Here is an 18,223-nt window from a genome sequence, read left to right as displayed (position 1 = left end):
ACGGATAAATCTGCCGGGCGTGAGCCCAGCAGCCCTTTTTCTTTTGCTCCGCTTTTCCGGTACACCGCGGGAACCTGTGGTCCTGTAAGTTTATTTCCTTATTAAAGCTGTATATATCTATATAATCTGTCTACATTCATTTGCGCCGCCACATAAGACCAATATGTATAATAATATAGTACATTGGATTCTGATATTACTCAAAATTTTATGAACACATGTAAGAACTTTAAATTCTTAACACAACTTCAAAACAAATAATTAAGACTATACACACTCAAGACAAGTATGCTCATTATTTAAGAAACTAAGAACTTGGTAGAAGGTTAATGAAATAGAACTATTGGGTTTTCAAGATACTTTGCACTTTGAATGATGTTTATAAATGTACCTAACTTTTCAGGTAATTAATTTATTCACTATTGCTTTTGAGACAGGGTCTTATGCATCCCTGGTTGGCCTCAGATTTACTATGTAGAAAAAGAAGATCGATCCTGTCCCCCACTTTTTAAATCTTCTGAGATCTGAGAGTCCAAAAGACTAAGGCAGAACAGTGTGGAAAACCCCAGTCCCTTTGCCCAGATGGGCAACTGTGGAACTGACTTAGATCGTACTTCTACAGTGAACTACATGGTGTTTTAGAACCCAAAGGTCACAGGTAGGAACAAACTTTTAACTTGTCCGCAGTCTTTTGGGCTGCATGTAACATGTGCAAAAGGTACCAGGCACCTATGATTATCTGGTAGCCCTCACTTTCTCAAAAGCTTCTCTGGAATTCTCTGGGATGGGAGACAAAAGCCAGAATTTACATTACCTAAAAGCTGCCAAGTTCCTCAATACAGTTAAGATCCAATGGGGGCGGGGAGGGGAGTGTAATGATTGACTTATATCCAGGAAAGCATTTCTGGTAAGGAGAGGAGGAGAAGCCTGAAAGAGAGCTGTTGGGAAATTTTTGGTAGTGAAAGTTCTTACAGAAAACCTTAGAAATCAGTGGCTGAGTAAATAGAGATAAATCTCAGAGACCTGAGATGCACAGTGTAAGGTCAGTTTACTGCATTGTAAGCAGATGCTTGCTGCCAGCCTCTGTTGAAGCGATGCAACCCTCAGCATGGAGACACAGAGAACACTCTAATGTGCTGGAAAACAGCAAGGTTCTTGCCAGAGCTCCATTTCATGGGTACCTCAGGGTGCTCATGAGTATTTACTAACACAAGATTGTCATTAAAGTACACTTACATTTTACATATAACGATTATTATAATCAGGGTAACCCAGGTTGTCAGCTAATCAATACTCAATTATGATACCACCCTACTAAAAGGTTTATTATTTACTTCAAAAGACTTAAGGTCTTTTGCAGAATTTTAAGGCTTCCCTGGAAACAGTCATTTAACTTTTTTGGCCTAGAGCAATTTAAACCCTTAAAATTCCCAAGTGTAGTTAAAAACACAAAAATAAAAAGCCAAAAAAAACCCCCCAGCAATTTAAAAATACCTAAATTACTAATACCCCTTGACAGAGGGCAATTTAGAAATCCCATCCATTTGAGCTGTAGGATCTGAAAAAGAAAGCATTCCTTTTGTTTAAACAAGCAAAGCCTGAAGTATAAAATAAGAAACTTTCTGAATCCATCACAACACTGAGGTACCTGGGTGAGCTGAATTCTGATGAAATCCTCACTCCCAGGAGGCACAGACACTGTCTGCTACAGAGCACAGGAGAGGTAGAGCCGGGGGAAACATGTTGGTTTCACCCAAGCAAACCTCCCAAGGCTGGGCCCAAGTCTCCCTTGGCTCAGAGACAAGATAGGACGCCTGACATTCCCACCACAGGCTATCTGTAGGGGGATGGCACCAAAGACCCCAGTGCACCAATTTGTCGAAAAGCAGGGCTAAGTGCCTTGGGTTTCCCAGAATCTTCACTCTTAGACACCCAAATGCTCAGAGATGCTATATGTCCATGTGATAGGCTTGCTAGGTCACATACATACACACAGATGCTCTGGATCATGCATGTTAAACCATGCACTCTTGAGCTACACGCACCACCCCATCAGATGCAAGTGGTTTGGGTTTGAGAATTCCGCAGTGCTCCTTTGGATTAAGAAGACCTGGCCTTCATTCACACCAGGACTGGGGAGTTCTCTCGGGATGTGGATACAGAGCAGGTACTGTGCTTCGGGTTTCAGTCTCAACAGGCTTCTTGTTCCTCCCCCTTTAGACTTGGGCTTGTGTGCAGTGCAAGCATTGACAACATAGGGACATCTGCAACATCCCCTCCCAGTGGCAGTGGGGGCTCCTGGCCCCCAGGAGCTTGGTAAACAGTATTCCTGGTAAAATGCTTGCTGCATCTCTGCATACATGGTCATCATGGTGGTAACAGGTTTTTTTTTGTTTTATTTTTTTCACCTCAGAAACACAGAAGACAGACAGCAGCTCAAGTAGATTGCGTGGCACGTGTTCTAGGAGTTGCTTTCTTCTTCTCATTTTATGGATACACATTTTACTAAAAACATGGATTTAGAGGCTTTAGCAGAGATACGTAAATATACATTTTATAGTGCTTGTCTAAATATATATCAATGTATTAAAATATTAGAGATTCGTTGGCAACTTAAGTCAACAGTCTTTAGAGTGGTAAGGCTAATTCTATAAATACTTTACAATACCCATTTAAAACAGGTTATGAAAAATTAGAGCCACAAGCTGAGTTCCCTTTAATGCATAGATGATATGCGTTTTCAAAACAGCACCAGCCACAAAGACAACCACCAGGAACAGTCCATATCATATCATACTCAGTCAAATGAAAAGCAAACACATTACTTAATTATGGTCTTGGATTCTCACACAAGGCCTTGGGTTCCCGAAGAGGCTTCATTTCAATGGGCAATTGGAGGAAATTAGTCTCTCTGCTAGAGACTCATACTGACCAAGAATATCGTGGGCTGGAGACAATTATGCTAATAGGGCTACAGTCCATGTGCAAAGTACATAATTATCCCCAATAATCACAGGCTAATTACGTTACCAACATCTTCTCCAGAAAGAGAGGGAAAAGCCAGAGACTGTAAGATAACTTCTCAAGAGCTCAGAACAATGATCAGTTCCAACAGGGCGAAAATTTTAATGGCTTGGTTAACACTGTAGTCGCCAATAAGGGTTTCATCCGTTATTTGTGGAACCTTCGCAAAATGGATCAGTGTAGCAGAATTTTCCAGACGTATTCGACATAAATAGCATTTGCAGGGTCATTTTACACTGTCACCAGAGGAGCCCTATTCTCATGAATTAGAATGCGTTTGCATGCAAATGCCTGTAATAAGTGGGGAAGCTCAGGCAGATGATGCACGGGGCCTGCGGATAGTGGCTGGAGATGAATATTTATCGTCAGCTGGAATGTGGCCTTTTGAAAACACACGCATTACACTCCGGCAAACTGTTTATCTCAATTTTAAAAATCACTTATTGACGCTAACCCACGGATTTGCTCACTTGCAACCGCTTATTAGAGGAGATAATGCCAACATTGAGCTGTTTTGAAGCCTGAAAACACGTCCCAAATAAACCCTGCTTTTGCGGGAAACTCACACTTCACGTTTACAAGGTTAGCCCCGAGCATCCGCCACTGCAGTGGGTTTGTGAATTTGACCTTGGTTGTCCCACTTACCAGACTATTAATGCGGCCTCACATCCACTTTTATAGTGAGTTACCTCTCTCCTGTGCTGTCTCTTCCAGTTAAAATGAGTAAGACACAAACACGGGCTCTGAAATGCCTGCTCTCACTAGTGCTAACTAGTCTTGCTTGAGTCCACAAGGAAAGCTCCACGACATTAGCTAGTGAGATGACCATACTCTGTGTTTTGGAAGGTGACTATATCTGTCATCACACATAAAGTCAGTCCCATTACAAATGGTTAGCTGTGCATCCTAACATAAACAGCCTGAAGAGATTCTGTTCTGCTAATTATTCCAGATGCTAACATCTGCCTTCGCTCGCACAGTCTGGAGTTTGTACAGAATGCCCTTCCTGTAGCTTATGTTTCGTGAAACTCAGTTTCTCCCAAGCATTAGAAACACCTCACGACAATAACATTTTATCGTTTAAGACGTGCAGGGTGTGTTCCTCTAGGAACGCTGCTCCTAGAGCCAGGCACAAGCAGCGGTTGATCTTACTTTTGTATTCCAGGTGAAAGCCGGCAGCAGCAACGCTGATGTCTGACTGGAAGTGCAGGCAGAGCTGGTTGGAAGTGCTGTTGAGCAGCGCAGGCACTGTGGTACCTGCATGGGGAAGAGGTAGGTAGCTTTAACATGAAACAGGCAAGTGTTCCACACACTGAACACGGACGACCGTATCCCTGGCTTCCTGTGTTTAATCTGACTGCTAGAGACATGACCATTGCTTGCCCAGTCGCTCCACCTCGCAAGACACCTTCGAGTGGCCATCGAAAAGCAAACTGTTCACACCCAGGGCCCTTACTTTCAGTCTGACCTAGATTGCAGGGAGAGCCATCACTCTGTCTTCAGACACTTGCCTCTCTCAATGCATTTAGTTTGCATACCCCCAGGCTAGACAAATCCAGTCTGTTACATTATTTAGTAAAATTGAAATCAACTTTTGAGAACGTGAGTACTTTAAATCCTGTAGCCCTGGGAAAGATTCTAGTTAGTGCTGGGTTTACTTCAGGGTAGGAGAGTCTTACACTGTGGGGCCCTTGCCTGTCAGCCCCCTCCACACTCCTCCCCAACCTTCTCAGTACTATGGTGTCCAGTAATTCTAAACTGCTAATATACTTCTTATAGGTACCACCCTCGACTCCTTGGCCCTGAATTTAGCCTTTGTTGGTACACTAAGCCACCATTATTGTTCTGAGATCTTCCGCTAGTTTTATTTTTCTGTAAAAGCTGTATCAGGAAGCTCCCTAGCCTCCCTACCAATTGGACCTCATCCCTTTGACACTGAGGTATCCCCTTCCTCCAATATCTCTGGTTTTAGAAGCTGAGGGTTTTGAAAGGCAGAGACTAAGAGAGGATTTATACAACATAGGGACACATGCTGGTCCAAGACCTGACTTTTTCCTGTGGTAAGGCTGGAAAGACGTGAACGAATGAGAGAGTTGGTATCTGGGAAATATCCTTGAACAAGCACGTGAGCTTCTGATGATGCTAGTCTGAGAGCAGGGTAAAGCCTTCTTGCTAATCTTGGGTTGTCATCTGGAATCTTTCTTTAGGTTTCTAGAAATTCACCAAACCTTTGAATATATGTTTGTGTCTAATAATATTGGCTCATTGGCTAACTGGGATCAAAATTATTTAAAATGTTCTAGGAGGTCAATAACAAGAAAAAGAGGCAAGAAAAGAGAAACCCCCATCTATTCGTCTCTGTTTGTGTGTGTTAGACTTTAGGAAGTTAGGTTGTCCTTTGAGATCTGGGGTCTGTACCTCAGTCATTTTCCCTTGCTGCCAAAGGCAGTTGAATTCAGGAAGTGGGAGTTCTTTTGAAAAATCAATAGTATAAAACCCACAACAAGACCACTAAGTATGAGGTGGAAAAGTCTCTTCCAGAATGCTTCCTTGCCGAGTCAGCCCTTTGCTGTTTGGCTCTGAGTTTATAGATTACAGAAAAAAAAAGAAAGATGAATAGACAGATGAGAAATCTAAATAGACGGATAGGTGATCGCTGTCTAACACTGAATAGCTGTGGGAGAGTTGTCTGTAGGTATGTCCTCTTTAGGTAACACATTTTCCTGGCCCAGCCTCAGCAAAGGGAAGTGTTGGTCGTAAGGCCTCCAGCAGGGTGTCCCAAGGCCTCAGAGAGGGTCTGGGATGGCAGAGAATCGTGGAGGCGGAGGATGGTTAACTGCTTTGCTTATTGCTCAATCTCAGACTGTTTCTAAAATCCACTCAACAAAAGACTTTGGCTAAGGATGTGCACAGCAATTGATTTTGTGAGATTCCCATGACGCTTGTCATGTTTCATCTTGCACACTGGTCATTTGGCTGGCACACAGAGAGGAAGAAGGATGTTTTCTGTGGACCTACCAGCTTCATTTTCCAAGTTTTCATTCCATGGTCTGATTTTTATCTGAAATTTGGGGGAGCCTAATGGTATGTGTTTATAGTTCATTGCTCTTTTAAATAACTACCGGTCCTACAATGAAACACTCTTCTTTGCTTTCTTCCTATTCTTGTTGCATTTCTTTTACTGTAATAAAATACCCTGACAAGAGGCAGTTCAGGCCAGGAAGGGTTTACTGGGCTTATATTTCCAGTTACAGCCCATCATTTTGGGGAAATTAACATAGGAATTCAATGTATCATGTCCAGAGTTAAGAAAGGAAAGAAAACCAAAATAAACAACAGCAACAGAATGGATCCTTGCTTGCTTCTGTTTTCTCTATTCTTTGATAGCCAGGGACTGGCCTGTGAAAAGGTGCTGCCCACCTCAATTACCAAGTCAAGACACTGTCCAATGGTCATGCCCCTAGGCCAGTCTGATCTAGACAGTCATGAAGACCTGTTTAGATGATCCTAGGTTGTGTTAGACTGGCAGCTAAAACTAATGAGCACAGCACTACAGGTCTCCTAAAACAATGGAGTCACACTAGGCTGCTGGTGTGAATAATGACCCATCTTTACTTCCCCAGATTCAAACCCAGGAATTCACTTTGCATGGCCTGGGTGTCCTTTATCTGCCCTACCAAAGCTTAGTAACTTGGACATAAATATTGCTTTCTCGCTGTACAGTAGACCCAGAAACCCACTTCTGGTTCAGGCTCTGGGGCTACTTAACTCCATCACTCCATGCCACTTACAGAAACTTAAATGCATTCTGATTTTACAACATGAAGATCTTGGTAAGTCGTGTACTCAGATGAGCTAATGAGTTGTGGATATGACATTAAGTTGTGAACTCACATGTCTTTTCCAGATGAAAAATTATGTTTCTTTAATCAGCCATGAAATCTAACAACTGCCTGCCCTATGCTTCAGTAGTGCTATATACGATGGGCCCCTTAGAGCCCAGCTTCCTCTGGACAGAGGATGTGCCCTGCACCTGTCATTCACTGGAGTTGACTTCCGGTAGTCTACTATCCGGAGCTCATTCGCTCTATGCAAAATGCAAAGGAGAGATTTTTTTTAAAAAACGTTGCTATCGGCAGAATATTTCTGATCACATAGTTTTACTGTGACCTAGATAGAATGACACATGACAAAGGAAGCTGCAAAATTTTATTATTGTCCCTGCAGAGTCTACTCTCGGTTTACTGATATTTGCTTTCCTTTAATACCAACTGGCAGATACAAGTCTGCATAAATTCTGCTCTATTTTACTCATTTATAATTTATAAGCCGCCTGCTTCCAAAGTGATTTTTCAACGGCTTGCTAAAAAAGATCTATGTACACATTCCTACCCAAGCAGAAATGAAGAACCAAAGCCCTGAATTTATTAAAGATGTCAATCATTTTCTTTGGAAATCTGTACTTCTTACGACATCTCATTCTTATTTATTTTTATTCAACAATTAAAATACTTTAGAATGGGCTTTAGAAATACTTTAAAGTATCACAGGAACAAAATCCTTAAATATTGATTATGCTAAAAAAAAATCCAAACTGTTGATCTTGTATAGCATTTTCTCCATGTAACTTTCATTTTTGTTGAGAATTTTATATATGTCTACAATGACATAGGATCATATCCAATTTAAAAACTATTATCCTAAGAGAACTGAAGTGATTTCTAGCTGAACAGAAATTTTATATTTAAGTAAAAAACAAAAAAAACCAAAAAAAAAAAAACCCCACAATGTATCAACTGTCATTCTGGACATACGACAGTTATCTCTGTGTTCATAGTGCACATACCTGGGGATGTCATAGTAGTCTCAATCCGTATGGTCCCTGAACACACTGCATGACTAATGACTAAAACCACAGAGCTTCTCAAATTCAGGCAAACGTGGATTCCACAGCACAGCCTGAGCGCCAGACTTCATGTGAGTACCAGCTCTCTTCCAGCAAGGGCTCTGACACCAAGCTCGGAAGCCATTATCACTGACAGTATTGCGGCTGCACCCCAAGTCTTTTGCCCTTGGTTTTTATCTTTGAAATTTTAGGAAAAATAAAATAAAAACATCAGGCTTTGTGGAATATCTTTGGACTTTCATTCAGCTCACTATTTAGGCTAAGAATGTGTGGCAAGAATATAGTGCAATTCTGGCTGTTGACTGTTCGGTGTGGCTGGTGGGCACTGGTGGCACAGGCTTGTGAGAGCCGGAAGCAGTGCCTTGGCCATGTGTGATGGCCAGCATCAGGAGAACATGCACAGGACAGCACTGGCCAGGCGACAGTTGGCCGAGCTTTGATTTGCTTTTCTGAGAGTAGGATCTGAAGTTGACAGTGCACACGCCCCTCCCACTTCAGGCTCTAGCACTGTGAATGGAGGTCTGCCATGAGCTCCACTCTGCTGCTTTGCTGCTTTGTAGTGAGTATGTATTGGGGGGGGGGCATGGAGACACGAGCACCCCGTCTCCTCGTGCACACTTTGTCTATAAGCTCAGCATAGAGACTCCAGTTGCAATCTGTTATTATTATTATTATTATTATTATTATGCTTATTATGCTGAGAATGCTCTTTGTGTTTAGCACCCTTTTCCATGTATCCGTCAGGGTCTATGGTGTGGGCGAGCTATTCATTCATCTAAGTAGAATGGTGGATTTCACAGACATCAATTTCATTCATTATATACAAAATACCTAATCACATGTTGTATATGCATGTACATTATATATATATATACAATTTTTATTATACACAGATTGCATACCTTATGTTACACATGCATATTGTAACATATTGCAATCAATAATCCTCCTAGAAATGTCCTGTCATCAAGGCAGTGGTTCTCAGTCTTCCTAATGCTGAGACCCTTTAATACAGTTCCTCATGCGGTGATGACGCTGCCCCTTAACCATAAAATTATTTTCGTTGTTACTTCATAACTCTAACTTTGCTACTGTTATAAATTTTAATGTAAATATCTGTGTTTTCTGATGGATGGTCTTACGCAACCTCTGCATAAGGGTTGTTGGAGTCTGCCAAAGGGGTCAAAACCCACAGGTTGAGAATTACTGCTTTCAGGTTGAGCATGGGATTTGGCATGATAATCCTTAGGACGGTTAATAGGACAGGATTTGTGCCTTAGGTGCATCTGTTGCTATTGGCATAATACTGCTCAAGTTCTCTCTCAATGTGGAGGGGATGCAACATGCACACAATTTTTTTGTTAGGAATATATATGTTTGTTAATTTATATACATAAATTCCACACTCATGTGATGTGGGAGTGTCATATCAATCTATTGATTTCATTGGTTAAGTAATGAAGAAACTGCTTGGCCCTCATAGGTTAAAACATAGGTGGGTAGAGTAGACAGAATAGAATGCTGGGAGGAAGAGGAAGTGAGCTCAGATGCAAGGCAGCTCCTCTCAGAGACAGACGCCATCATGCTCTCCTCTCCAGAGCAGACGCGATGAAACTCCAACCCAGGATGGACGTAGGCTAGAATCTTCCCGGTAAGCGCACCTTGGGTGCTACACATATGAACAGAAATGGGCCAGGCAGTGTTTAAATGAATACAATCTGTGTGTTGTTATTTCTGGTGTAAAGCTAGCCATGCAGGAGCCGGGCAGGACGAAAAGCAGGCCCGCAGCTCCTACTACACTCATGTTTCTGAGATAAATCTGGTGCCTCTGGCCTTCAAACTTTCAGTGATGGAGCTGTGTGCTCCAAAGTGGAGAAGACTCTTTCCTTTACCCTTGGTGCATTTGTGAGCTCAGTTCCTAAGCTTATCACTTACTGGGCACTTCTACAGCTCCCAGCCTTACAACTGTCACCTGGCCTTCTTGCTCGGGCTCTAACGATGTCAAAAAAGAAAAAAAAATCCACCCTGAAAACATGTAGAAGGGAAATGAATCCAGTATGCAGTTTCTAAATCTATTTCACCCTTGGAAAAAAAAAAAAGAACTCAAACAGGGAGATTCTGCTGCCTTCAAAAACCCTCAGTGTTCCCAACATGACATGTTGGACCAAGTACTGGCCCAATGCCAAAGCAAAAGTCCTGCCTTTTAAATTTGCTCATAGACTACAGGACCCTTGAGAAGATGCCAGGCTTTGGACTGCCTGTGTAGAGGAGATATTGCTGGCCGAGGACTGCCTGTGTAGAGGAGATATTGCTGGCCGAGGCCACTGTCTGCTTCACTGCTGACTTGCACTATCAGACACGGGGGATCATACACTATGGTGTGTATATATATATATATATATATATATATATATATATATATATAGAGAGAGAGAGAGAGAGAGAGAGAGAGAGAAATTAAAAAGACAGCGAGAGAACGGTAAATATGGACTCAAAGTGATTTAACCAGAAAGCGTCAAGTGGCAAAATAGGGTAGACCTGGGTGGGATATCCAGTGTCAAACAGAAGACAGAGGGAAGACAGGCAAACCCTGTCTGGTCTAACTGAGGATGACGGAATGAGAAGAACTGATACCTCAGTTTTAATGACCTGACTTTCACAAGTCACTCTCTCATCAGACCACCCCCCCCAAGTTTGTCAAAGCGAGAGCCTGATCCATCAACATGGGGGAGCTCCCCTCCCTTTGGGAGATTCTGAGTAAAGCAAGTTACTGGCGTTTCCAAACCCAGCTGTGTGGTCATGGCCCCGAGCGCACCTCCTTCCTGTGCATATTGCACCTTACACAACACGGTGTCGCACAAGGAGCACACATTCCAGAGCTTTCTTGATTATTGTTTTTAATTATTCATGCAAGTGGAAACTTGATGTTTAGAAGATGGGCCTACAATAGCTCAGGTTGGTGGACAGACATTGGCCCATGCAGGATGTGTAGGTAGCAGTGACGACCATCTGCTGCCCTGAAGTTGGTGGGCAGCTTATAAATGCTTTAAAAAAAATCGCCAGGTGGTGGTGGTGCACGCCTTTAATCCCAGCACTCGGGAGGCAGAGGCAGGCGGATCTCTGTGAGTTCGAGACCAGCCTGGTCTACAAGAGCTAGTTCCAGGATAGGCTCCAAAACCACAGAGAAACCCTGTCTCGAAAAACCAAAATAAATAAATAAATAAATAAATAAATAATAATCTCAGCTCACATTTGTGACAAATATCCCCAGGATGAACTAAAATACAGCCGCTCCAGAAAGCCAACTCTACACATTGTTCTGGACAGAGAGGCCTGCACATAATTTGTAATTTAATATAAAAGTGTTGGATTAAAATGAACATAGAAGGTCTTCGTTAATCTTTCTTAATTGCTTAGAAAATCTATTACATAAAGCAAGCTTGTTCCATGTCATGAGGGCTATTTTAATTAGATTTGTTGTCTTCCAGAATACTTTTTTAATTTGATAGTGTTTGAGACTTGTTTACTTAGCTTAATTTAGTGTGTGTTCATATCTGTGTCTGTGCCAGGTGTCTTCCTTTCTCACCCTGCCCCTACTGTATTTTTTGAGACAGGGTCTCTCACTAAATATGAAGCTCACTGATTTAGCCCCACTGGCTACCAAAGAACTCCAGAAACCCCATTACCATCATCCTCACACTGGGATTGCAGGTGGGCATTGTCACAGTGGCTTCTTACGTGGGTTCTAGACTAGGGACTAGACTCAGGCCCTTACACTTACAGGGCAAGCGTTTTACCAACTGAGGCCTCCCCAACCCATATTTACTTTAGTTTGATATTCATCATTGAAAACATTTGCGAATTTTCATTTCCCACTAATTAACTGGAAAGTAACAAGCTGCATCTGGCTGCAACGAATTACAAATGGCCCAGTTATGTTTATGAGAGGGATTTCCTAATGCAAGCCCAGAGACCTGGAGCGTTAAGATCCCTGTTTACATTTTAGAAAGAATATAAGATGAGTCTCAGCTAGGACCTTGGGGGTGCTTCACGTTTAGATAACTGTAGCATCCCCCTGTCTCAAAGCAGTTGCTTCAGCCAGCATGGATCAGAAGATAATGCAATCAGTGTAGGGATATAGCCCCACCCATTGGGGACATGTTCGCCTTGGGCTAATGTTTGCTGATAAATCTGCCGGGCGTGATCCCAGCAGCCCTTTTGCTCCGCTTTTCCTGTTCTCCACGGGAACCTGTGGTCCTGTAAGTCTATTTCCTTATTAAAGCTGTATATATCTATATAATCTGTCTGCATTCATTTACGCCGCCACAAATCAGCATCAAATATATAAAGGGGAAAGGTTACAAAACACACACCTGTCATTTCACCTGTGCTTTCTCAGTATTTTATTGTCTCAATAGTTTTTTTTTTTCATTCCTTGTGTATCTGACGACTTAGAAAAAGTCAAGCTTAAAATCAGGTCACAAGGTTGATAGACAGTGGTGTCACATATCTAGGCTACCTCTGAACTCTGGGCATCTTCTAGTTCACAGGAATATTCTGGTCATTCGTGGACGAGTTGATGGACCACTAACTCTGGGACAAGCACAGTTAGGATTATGCCGTGGAAACCCTGAGTGGGGCTGGCCACACTGGGACATCAATCAAGTGGCTAAGGGTTGGAGCTTGACCCGTGAGATAACAGCCCCACTTCCAGGGGTGAGAGGTAGGAGGGCAAGAGCTTGAGCTCTGCCTGTTTGGCAGCCAATGATGCAGTCAATCTTGACTATGTCATAAAAACATCCTGAAATTCTAGACATGGCAGTTCAGGCAACACACTTGGAAGAGCGAAGTCCCAATGCCTGGGATTCTTCTCACACTCAAGAGTGTCCCCATCTGCCTGATGCCCCTTTCTGTTCAACACAAGCACTATGGTACACAGGTGCTTTTGGAGTGCTGTGAACTGCTCTCGAGGCCCATCGGCATTGAGGGGTCTCGGAAACCCTTGATTTACAGCTCATTTTCAATATTGTGGGTGGCCTACGACTCTAGCTTCCCACTCGTGTCTGATGGGGTCTGTTAAGAGTCAGCTCTGCCTCCGACCTGCGAAGTCCCTCCAACTCCTGTGGTAACTGTGACAGATGCTCTTTTAAATTAAATTATGTTATGTTTATGTGGATGAGTGTTTTGTCTGTGCACCATGCGCATGGCTGGTACCTGTGGGTTCTGGAAGAGGGCATCGTATCCCCTGGAACTGGAGTGAAAGTTTCTTGTGAATTGTGTGTTGGGATTAGAACCTACTGAGTCACCTGTCCAGCCCCTGTGACAAAAAAAAAAAAAAAAAAAACCCAACCAAGAACCTTGTCCAGTGTGCACAGGGAACGGGACTGGTTCCTTTCTTTAGTACCATTAAGTGAAGCAGAAGTGGAGGTACAGCATGGTTCTCACTGTGGGAACATACCTCCACCTCTCAGTGTGGCTACATCCCACTAACCTGTTTCTTCCTTTACACATCTTACAGAAGGACTTCTATGCATCCCCCCCCCCCCCGCAGCCTCCAACACCCTTAATCTTCCAGCACTTCCTGCTTAGATAAACGAATGCCATAAATCAAATTGAATTTGTGTAGACTTTAAATTGTGGGCTTAGCTGCTGTTCTGAATGGCAGACGATGCCTACTTCATCCACCACTCTGTCAGTTATACACACTAAACATTTCTGAAATTTGTCATGGTAACTAGAACAGTGACCGGAGACACCTGGCTGAGAAACTCAGGCTTCCTATGTGGAGAAATTCCACACCAGACTTGTTTGGTGATGGGCCACTGTGTGTAAAATTCCTGAAGTGTACAGAGCCAAGAGCAGACAGAGATCTGAAATGAACGACAAGCAGTATTTGGTATTGTACCATCCCACACCTCTGTGGCTGGCCATGCAGAGATGTTTTCATTCGCTGACAGCCACAGACACAACTCCTGTATCATCGAAAGATACAATCACTCTTGTGGTCAGCACTGTGAAAGACCCATCCTTCTTCTATTTCTTACTTTCTCAATAAAAAAAAAATCAACAGAAAAAGAACGATTCTGTTGAACAAAAACTCTCATGTGACATTTTTGTGTTACACTGGATGAGTCTATGTCTGAAATTTAGGACTTAGTCCAGATGAGCTCATGTAATGCATAGGACTGGGGTGGACAACGGAGCACAGATGATTTCAGTTTCTGGGACCATGGTGACAAGGAGGAGGAAGAAGATGAGCCTGTCAGTGGTTTTCTAAGAGGACAAGGCCTGGGTGAGGTGACTCAGCACGTGTGGAATTGGCCAACTTCACTACCCACGACCACAGCTCCAGGTCTGTGGAAAAGTGAGCCGGGGATGTATGGGTTTGAGCTTACGACTGTCACCATTCATCCACAGAGAAACGTGACAGGCCGTGGGCCTCAGTGAGGCACAGTACACAGGGTCATTTCCAGGTTGCTTACGCTCGGGCAAGCCTCTTCTCAGCCTTGTCCCCTCCCCTGTGCCTGTCAGTGGTGCCTGCCTTCCATGGCCGGCCTTACAATGGATGCCATTAATCGCTGGGTTGCCTAGTTCCTTCACATAGCCTCCTGTGCAGGGACCCTTTGCCACCTCCCTCTCTCCTGTCCCTACAGCTGCACACTTGGACCTTCCACACACACAGGCAGACATCATGGGGAAAGCAGAGCTATGGGGCACTGTCCACAGACTGTTTTCTGTACCACCCTTGGCTATGGCTCTGATTCACAAGCAGGCAAAATGAAGCCCAGCCGCTCCCCTACCTGAGAAGCTGCCCAGTCTTGGGGCCGTCATGTCTCCCCCATCATGGATCTCCAGGGAGTCCCAGTTCTGTTCTGTGGCGAAGCTGATCACTTGAATCTACAGAGTTACAAAGCAGTGTTACTGGGTTTTGTTTAAACCACACTAATCTAAACCCATGAATGAGCTTTTCATGACTAAGACAAAGATATACAAAAATAAGTTGGCTCCGTGGGGTATGCAATAAATGGAGAAGATGTGAAGACAGGAAGGTTCCTATTGGAAGAGGGTATCAGCAGTAGTAGGACAGGCTGGTGGGGGATGGATGGGAACAAATATATTGTATACACGCATGAAACTGTCACAGAATTGATATGAATATTCTTTCAAAAAATATATACACATATGAAAAAAGGAACTAATCTATGATAGGACATAGGAAAATCTCTATAAATGATACTTATAAAAATCAATTATTGGGCTGGAGAGATGGCTCAGTGCTTAAGAGCAGTGACTGCTCAGCCCAAGGACCTGAGTTTTGTTCCCAGATTCCATGGCAGGTGGCACACAACCTTTTGCAACTCCAGCTCCAATGTCCTCTTCTACTTTAGCCACTGTACACGCATGTACCCTTCTTGATTAAAAATAATGAAAGAAAGCCTTAAAACATATGTAAATAAAAAATTTTATTGCACACATGGAAAATAATTAGGAATATTTTATAGCAACTCTCAGAAAATAAAAACTAATTTCCACCTGTGCACCCCTGACAGGAGGGTGCAAGGATGCACAGTAGGGAGGAGGGGGACCAGCGAGAGGGGATGGAGAGGGTGTAGGAGGAGGTCAGGGGAGCACAGGAATGAATGAGGACAAAGTATGCATGGAAAAGCCAGAATGAAATTCATTACGCTGAATCACAACTCAAGATAACTCAAAGCAAATAGATAATTAATGTCTTAAAAATCTTAAAAAAATAATATAATGGAGAAAAAGTAATGAAGAAGAAAAGGAGAGAAGGGAGGGAAAGAAGGGAGGGGAATGGAAGAGGAAGGGAGAGACGGGGGGTGGGGGGCGAGGGAAGAGAGGAAAGGGAAGCAGGGGACCCCGGCTTCCTCAGTGGTCCTGGTCTGAGGCCCTACCTGGATCCCCGAGCCCTCCGTCACTATGATCTTCCACACGCAGTTTAAGTTGTTGCCATAGGGCTCAGGGTAGCCTGGGGACAGAATCGTCCCTCTCCTCTGAGTGAAATTGCCACTGCATGGAACTAAAAGACAGAGCCACGTTAAGTAAAAGCCAAATGAATGAACAGGAATTGATGTCTCCTTTCCTCAGCTGTGCTCAGACAGGGAAACTCTTCCTGTTTCTTAAGTGACATTTTTAGCCAAGGAAAATTTAATCTCTTCTCTTTCGAATGGGCAACATCAGTGACTGATATCCATCATTTACCTGAGTTTTAAGTCTTAAGTCTACAAATAAATCTCCTTGGGGGTTTTCTAAGAAGGGACTGTCTACAACAAAGGTGTCTCTGAAGTGAGTTTTGTTTAGAATAATTTTTCTACTTTAATGTAAAGGTGTGTGTAGAACGTTCCTGTCCACCCACAGACAGGCAATGCAGCTCATACTGGTGAGATGCAGAGCAATCCAGGGAGAAGAGGGGCTGAAAATGTACAGATAAACTCAAGGGATAATCACCCTTGCATTGAAAGTTCCTTTGAAAAAGTGTCATAAGTGACAACTAACAATGCCTGTTATGCACACTGCTTTTCAAATATTCAGAATCAGCGTGAATGCATTAAATGACGTCATACACATAATGCTACTGTCCACCATCGTAATGCCTTCCCCACAGACTGAAATGATCTCTTTCCATAACCTTAGAGCTGATGGCTGACTTCATGAGCATCAAGCAGGAAAACGCATTTTGCACATATAAATCTCATGTTTTAGGAAACACTGATTTTTAAGGTCAGGGCTATTGGGCTCCAGACAAAATCAATTGATCTTCATAAAGATGGCTGCGTGAAGAATGGGCTCTAACCCTGACATGAGGTTCTGCTCCAGCCCCAGGTCATCATTTCATCTCATGGGCCCCACTTACCTACACAGCTTGGGATGGTGTCATTCCACTGGGCCAAGGCGTTTGGCACGGACTGGCAGCGGATGGCCGTGGAACCTTGGAGCAGGTAACCCGGGTTACACTCAAATCGAACTATGGAACCTGCAGAGAAATCGGAGCCAATCCTCCTCCCATATCTGGGCTCTGGGACAGAACTGCATTGCGTGTCGCTGGTGCGTGGAACGGCTGGGGAAGTAAAACACAGAGAGCCAGTGTGTCAGAGTGGAGCGTGGTAAGAGTGACCTCAGAGGAGATGGGTGGAGATGCAGGCGGACACCAATGTCTGTAAGCCTCTTTGTGAGGAGTGAGCCCAGGGGCACTTCTGTGTCTCCTTTTCCTCTCATGGTATCCCTGGGGATCACCACAGAGGTCTTGCTCAGATGGGAAGTTGGGAGATGAGAATTAGTGCCTGTGTTGGCTCATTAACATTCAAGTGGTTGAAATTAATTAAAATCTAGATGATTGTGCTGGCAATTAAAAGGCAATGATGACAACTTTTGCTCTTCCTCAGCAACATTTGGGTCTGGTGGGATAAGTACCTGTAAATGATTAGTTTAGATGTGGCCCTGGTGATAAATCATGCAATTAAAAATAGGACCCGCCACATGACCTGTCATTCTAGCTCTAGATATTCACCCTGAAGAGCTGAATTTGAGGTCTAGTAACAACATGATAGCCAAGATATTAAAACAAACTTAGTGCCCGTTCTAGTGTGTTTTCTGTTGCTGTGATAAAACTTTCGGACCAAAAGCAACTTGGGGAGCAAAGGATTTATTTGACTTATTCTTCCCGATCACAGTCTATGACTGAGGGAAGCCAAGGCAGGAACTCAAGTGGGAACTTGAAGCAGAAACCACGAAGGGACACAGCACGCTTGTGTGCCTTTGCCCACTTCACCCAGCCTTATGCTGGGCTAGCTTCCTCATAGAGCCCAGGACCACTAACCCAGGGATGGTGCCTCTGCGTTAATAACCAAGACAGTTCCCCCACAGACATGACCACAAGCCCATCTAATATAGGCAAGACACTATCCAATCAGATAACTGTGGGCTAAGACAGTGTCCATCAGAAGATGACTGTATAACCATGTGCGGTCTATGAATTCACACATGAGAGTTTTATTAAACCTTACAAATGAAGGATGGATGCATCTGAAGGGCACTGTATTGAGAGAGCCGAGCTACTCTTGGCAGGAAACAGATTGTACTATTCCACTTAGGTGGAAGATCCCAGACAGTTGCAGTTTCTGGAGTAGAGAACTGGATGGTGGCTGCCAGGGATGGATGAGGGGACTCAGGGAGTTGCTGGGCTTTTAATTGTGTGGACGAAGGGAGTTCTGTAGATTTGCTAGAACATGCTGGGACTGTCATTAGCAATATTTATACAGTTAATTTGTCAAG

At 43.5% G+C, this 18,223-nt stretch overlaps 1 protein-coding gene across 2 annotated transcripts in view; it reads right to left on the bottom strand.

The window, feature by feature from the left end:
* Window positions 1-18,223, bottom strand: part of Csmd1 (CUB and Sushi multiple domains 1) — a 1,398,492-nt gene that overhangs the window by 140,219 nt on the left and 1,240,050 nt on the right. For both annotated transcript variants that reach the window (XM_057752269.1, XM_057752268.1), the window contains exons 34-37: window positions 16,806-17,009; window positions 15,847-15,971; window positions 14,731-14,827; window positions 4,177-4,281 (exon numbers count right to left, since the gene is read on the bottom strand). In XM_057752269.1, the coding sequence (XP_057608252.1) occupies window positions 4,177-4,281; window positions 14,731-14,827; window positions 15,847-15,971; window positions 16,806-17,009 (531 nt within the window). The remainder of the gene's footprint in view (window positions 1-4,176; window positions 4,282-14,730; window positions 14,828-15,846; window positions 15,972-16,805; window positions 17,010-18,223) is intronic.

The sequence above is a fragment of the Chionomys nivalis genome, chromosome 20 (genome assembly GCF_950005125.1).
Source record: "Chionomys nivalis chromosome 20, mChiNiv1.1, whole genome shotgun sequence".
NCBI classification, from domain to species: domain Eukaryota; kingdom Metazoa; phylum Chordata; class Mammalia; order Rodentia; family Cricetidae; genus Chionomys; species Chionomys nivalis.
The sequence above is the reverse complement of the archived record's forward strand: the minus strand, read 5'-3'. Positions and strand labels throughout refer to the sequence as shown.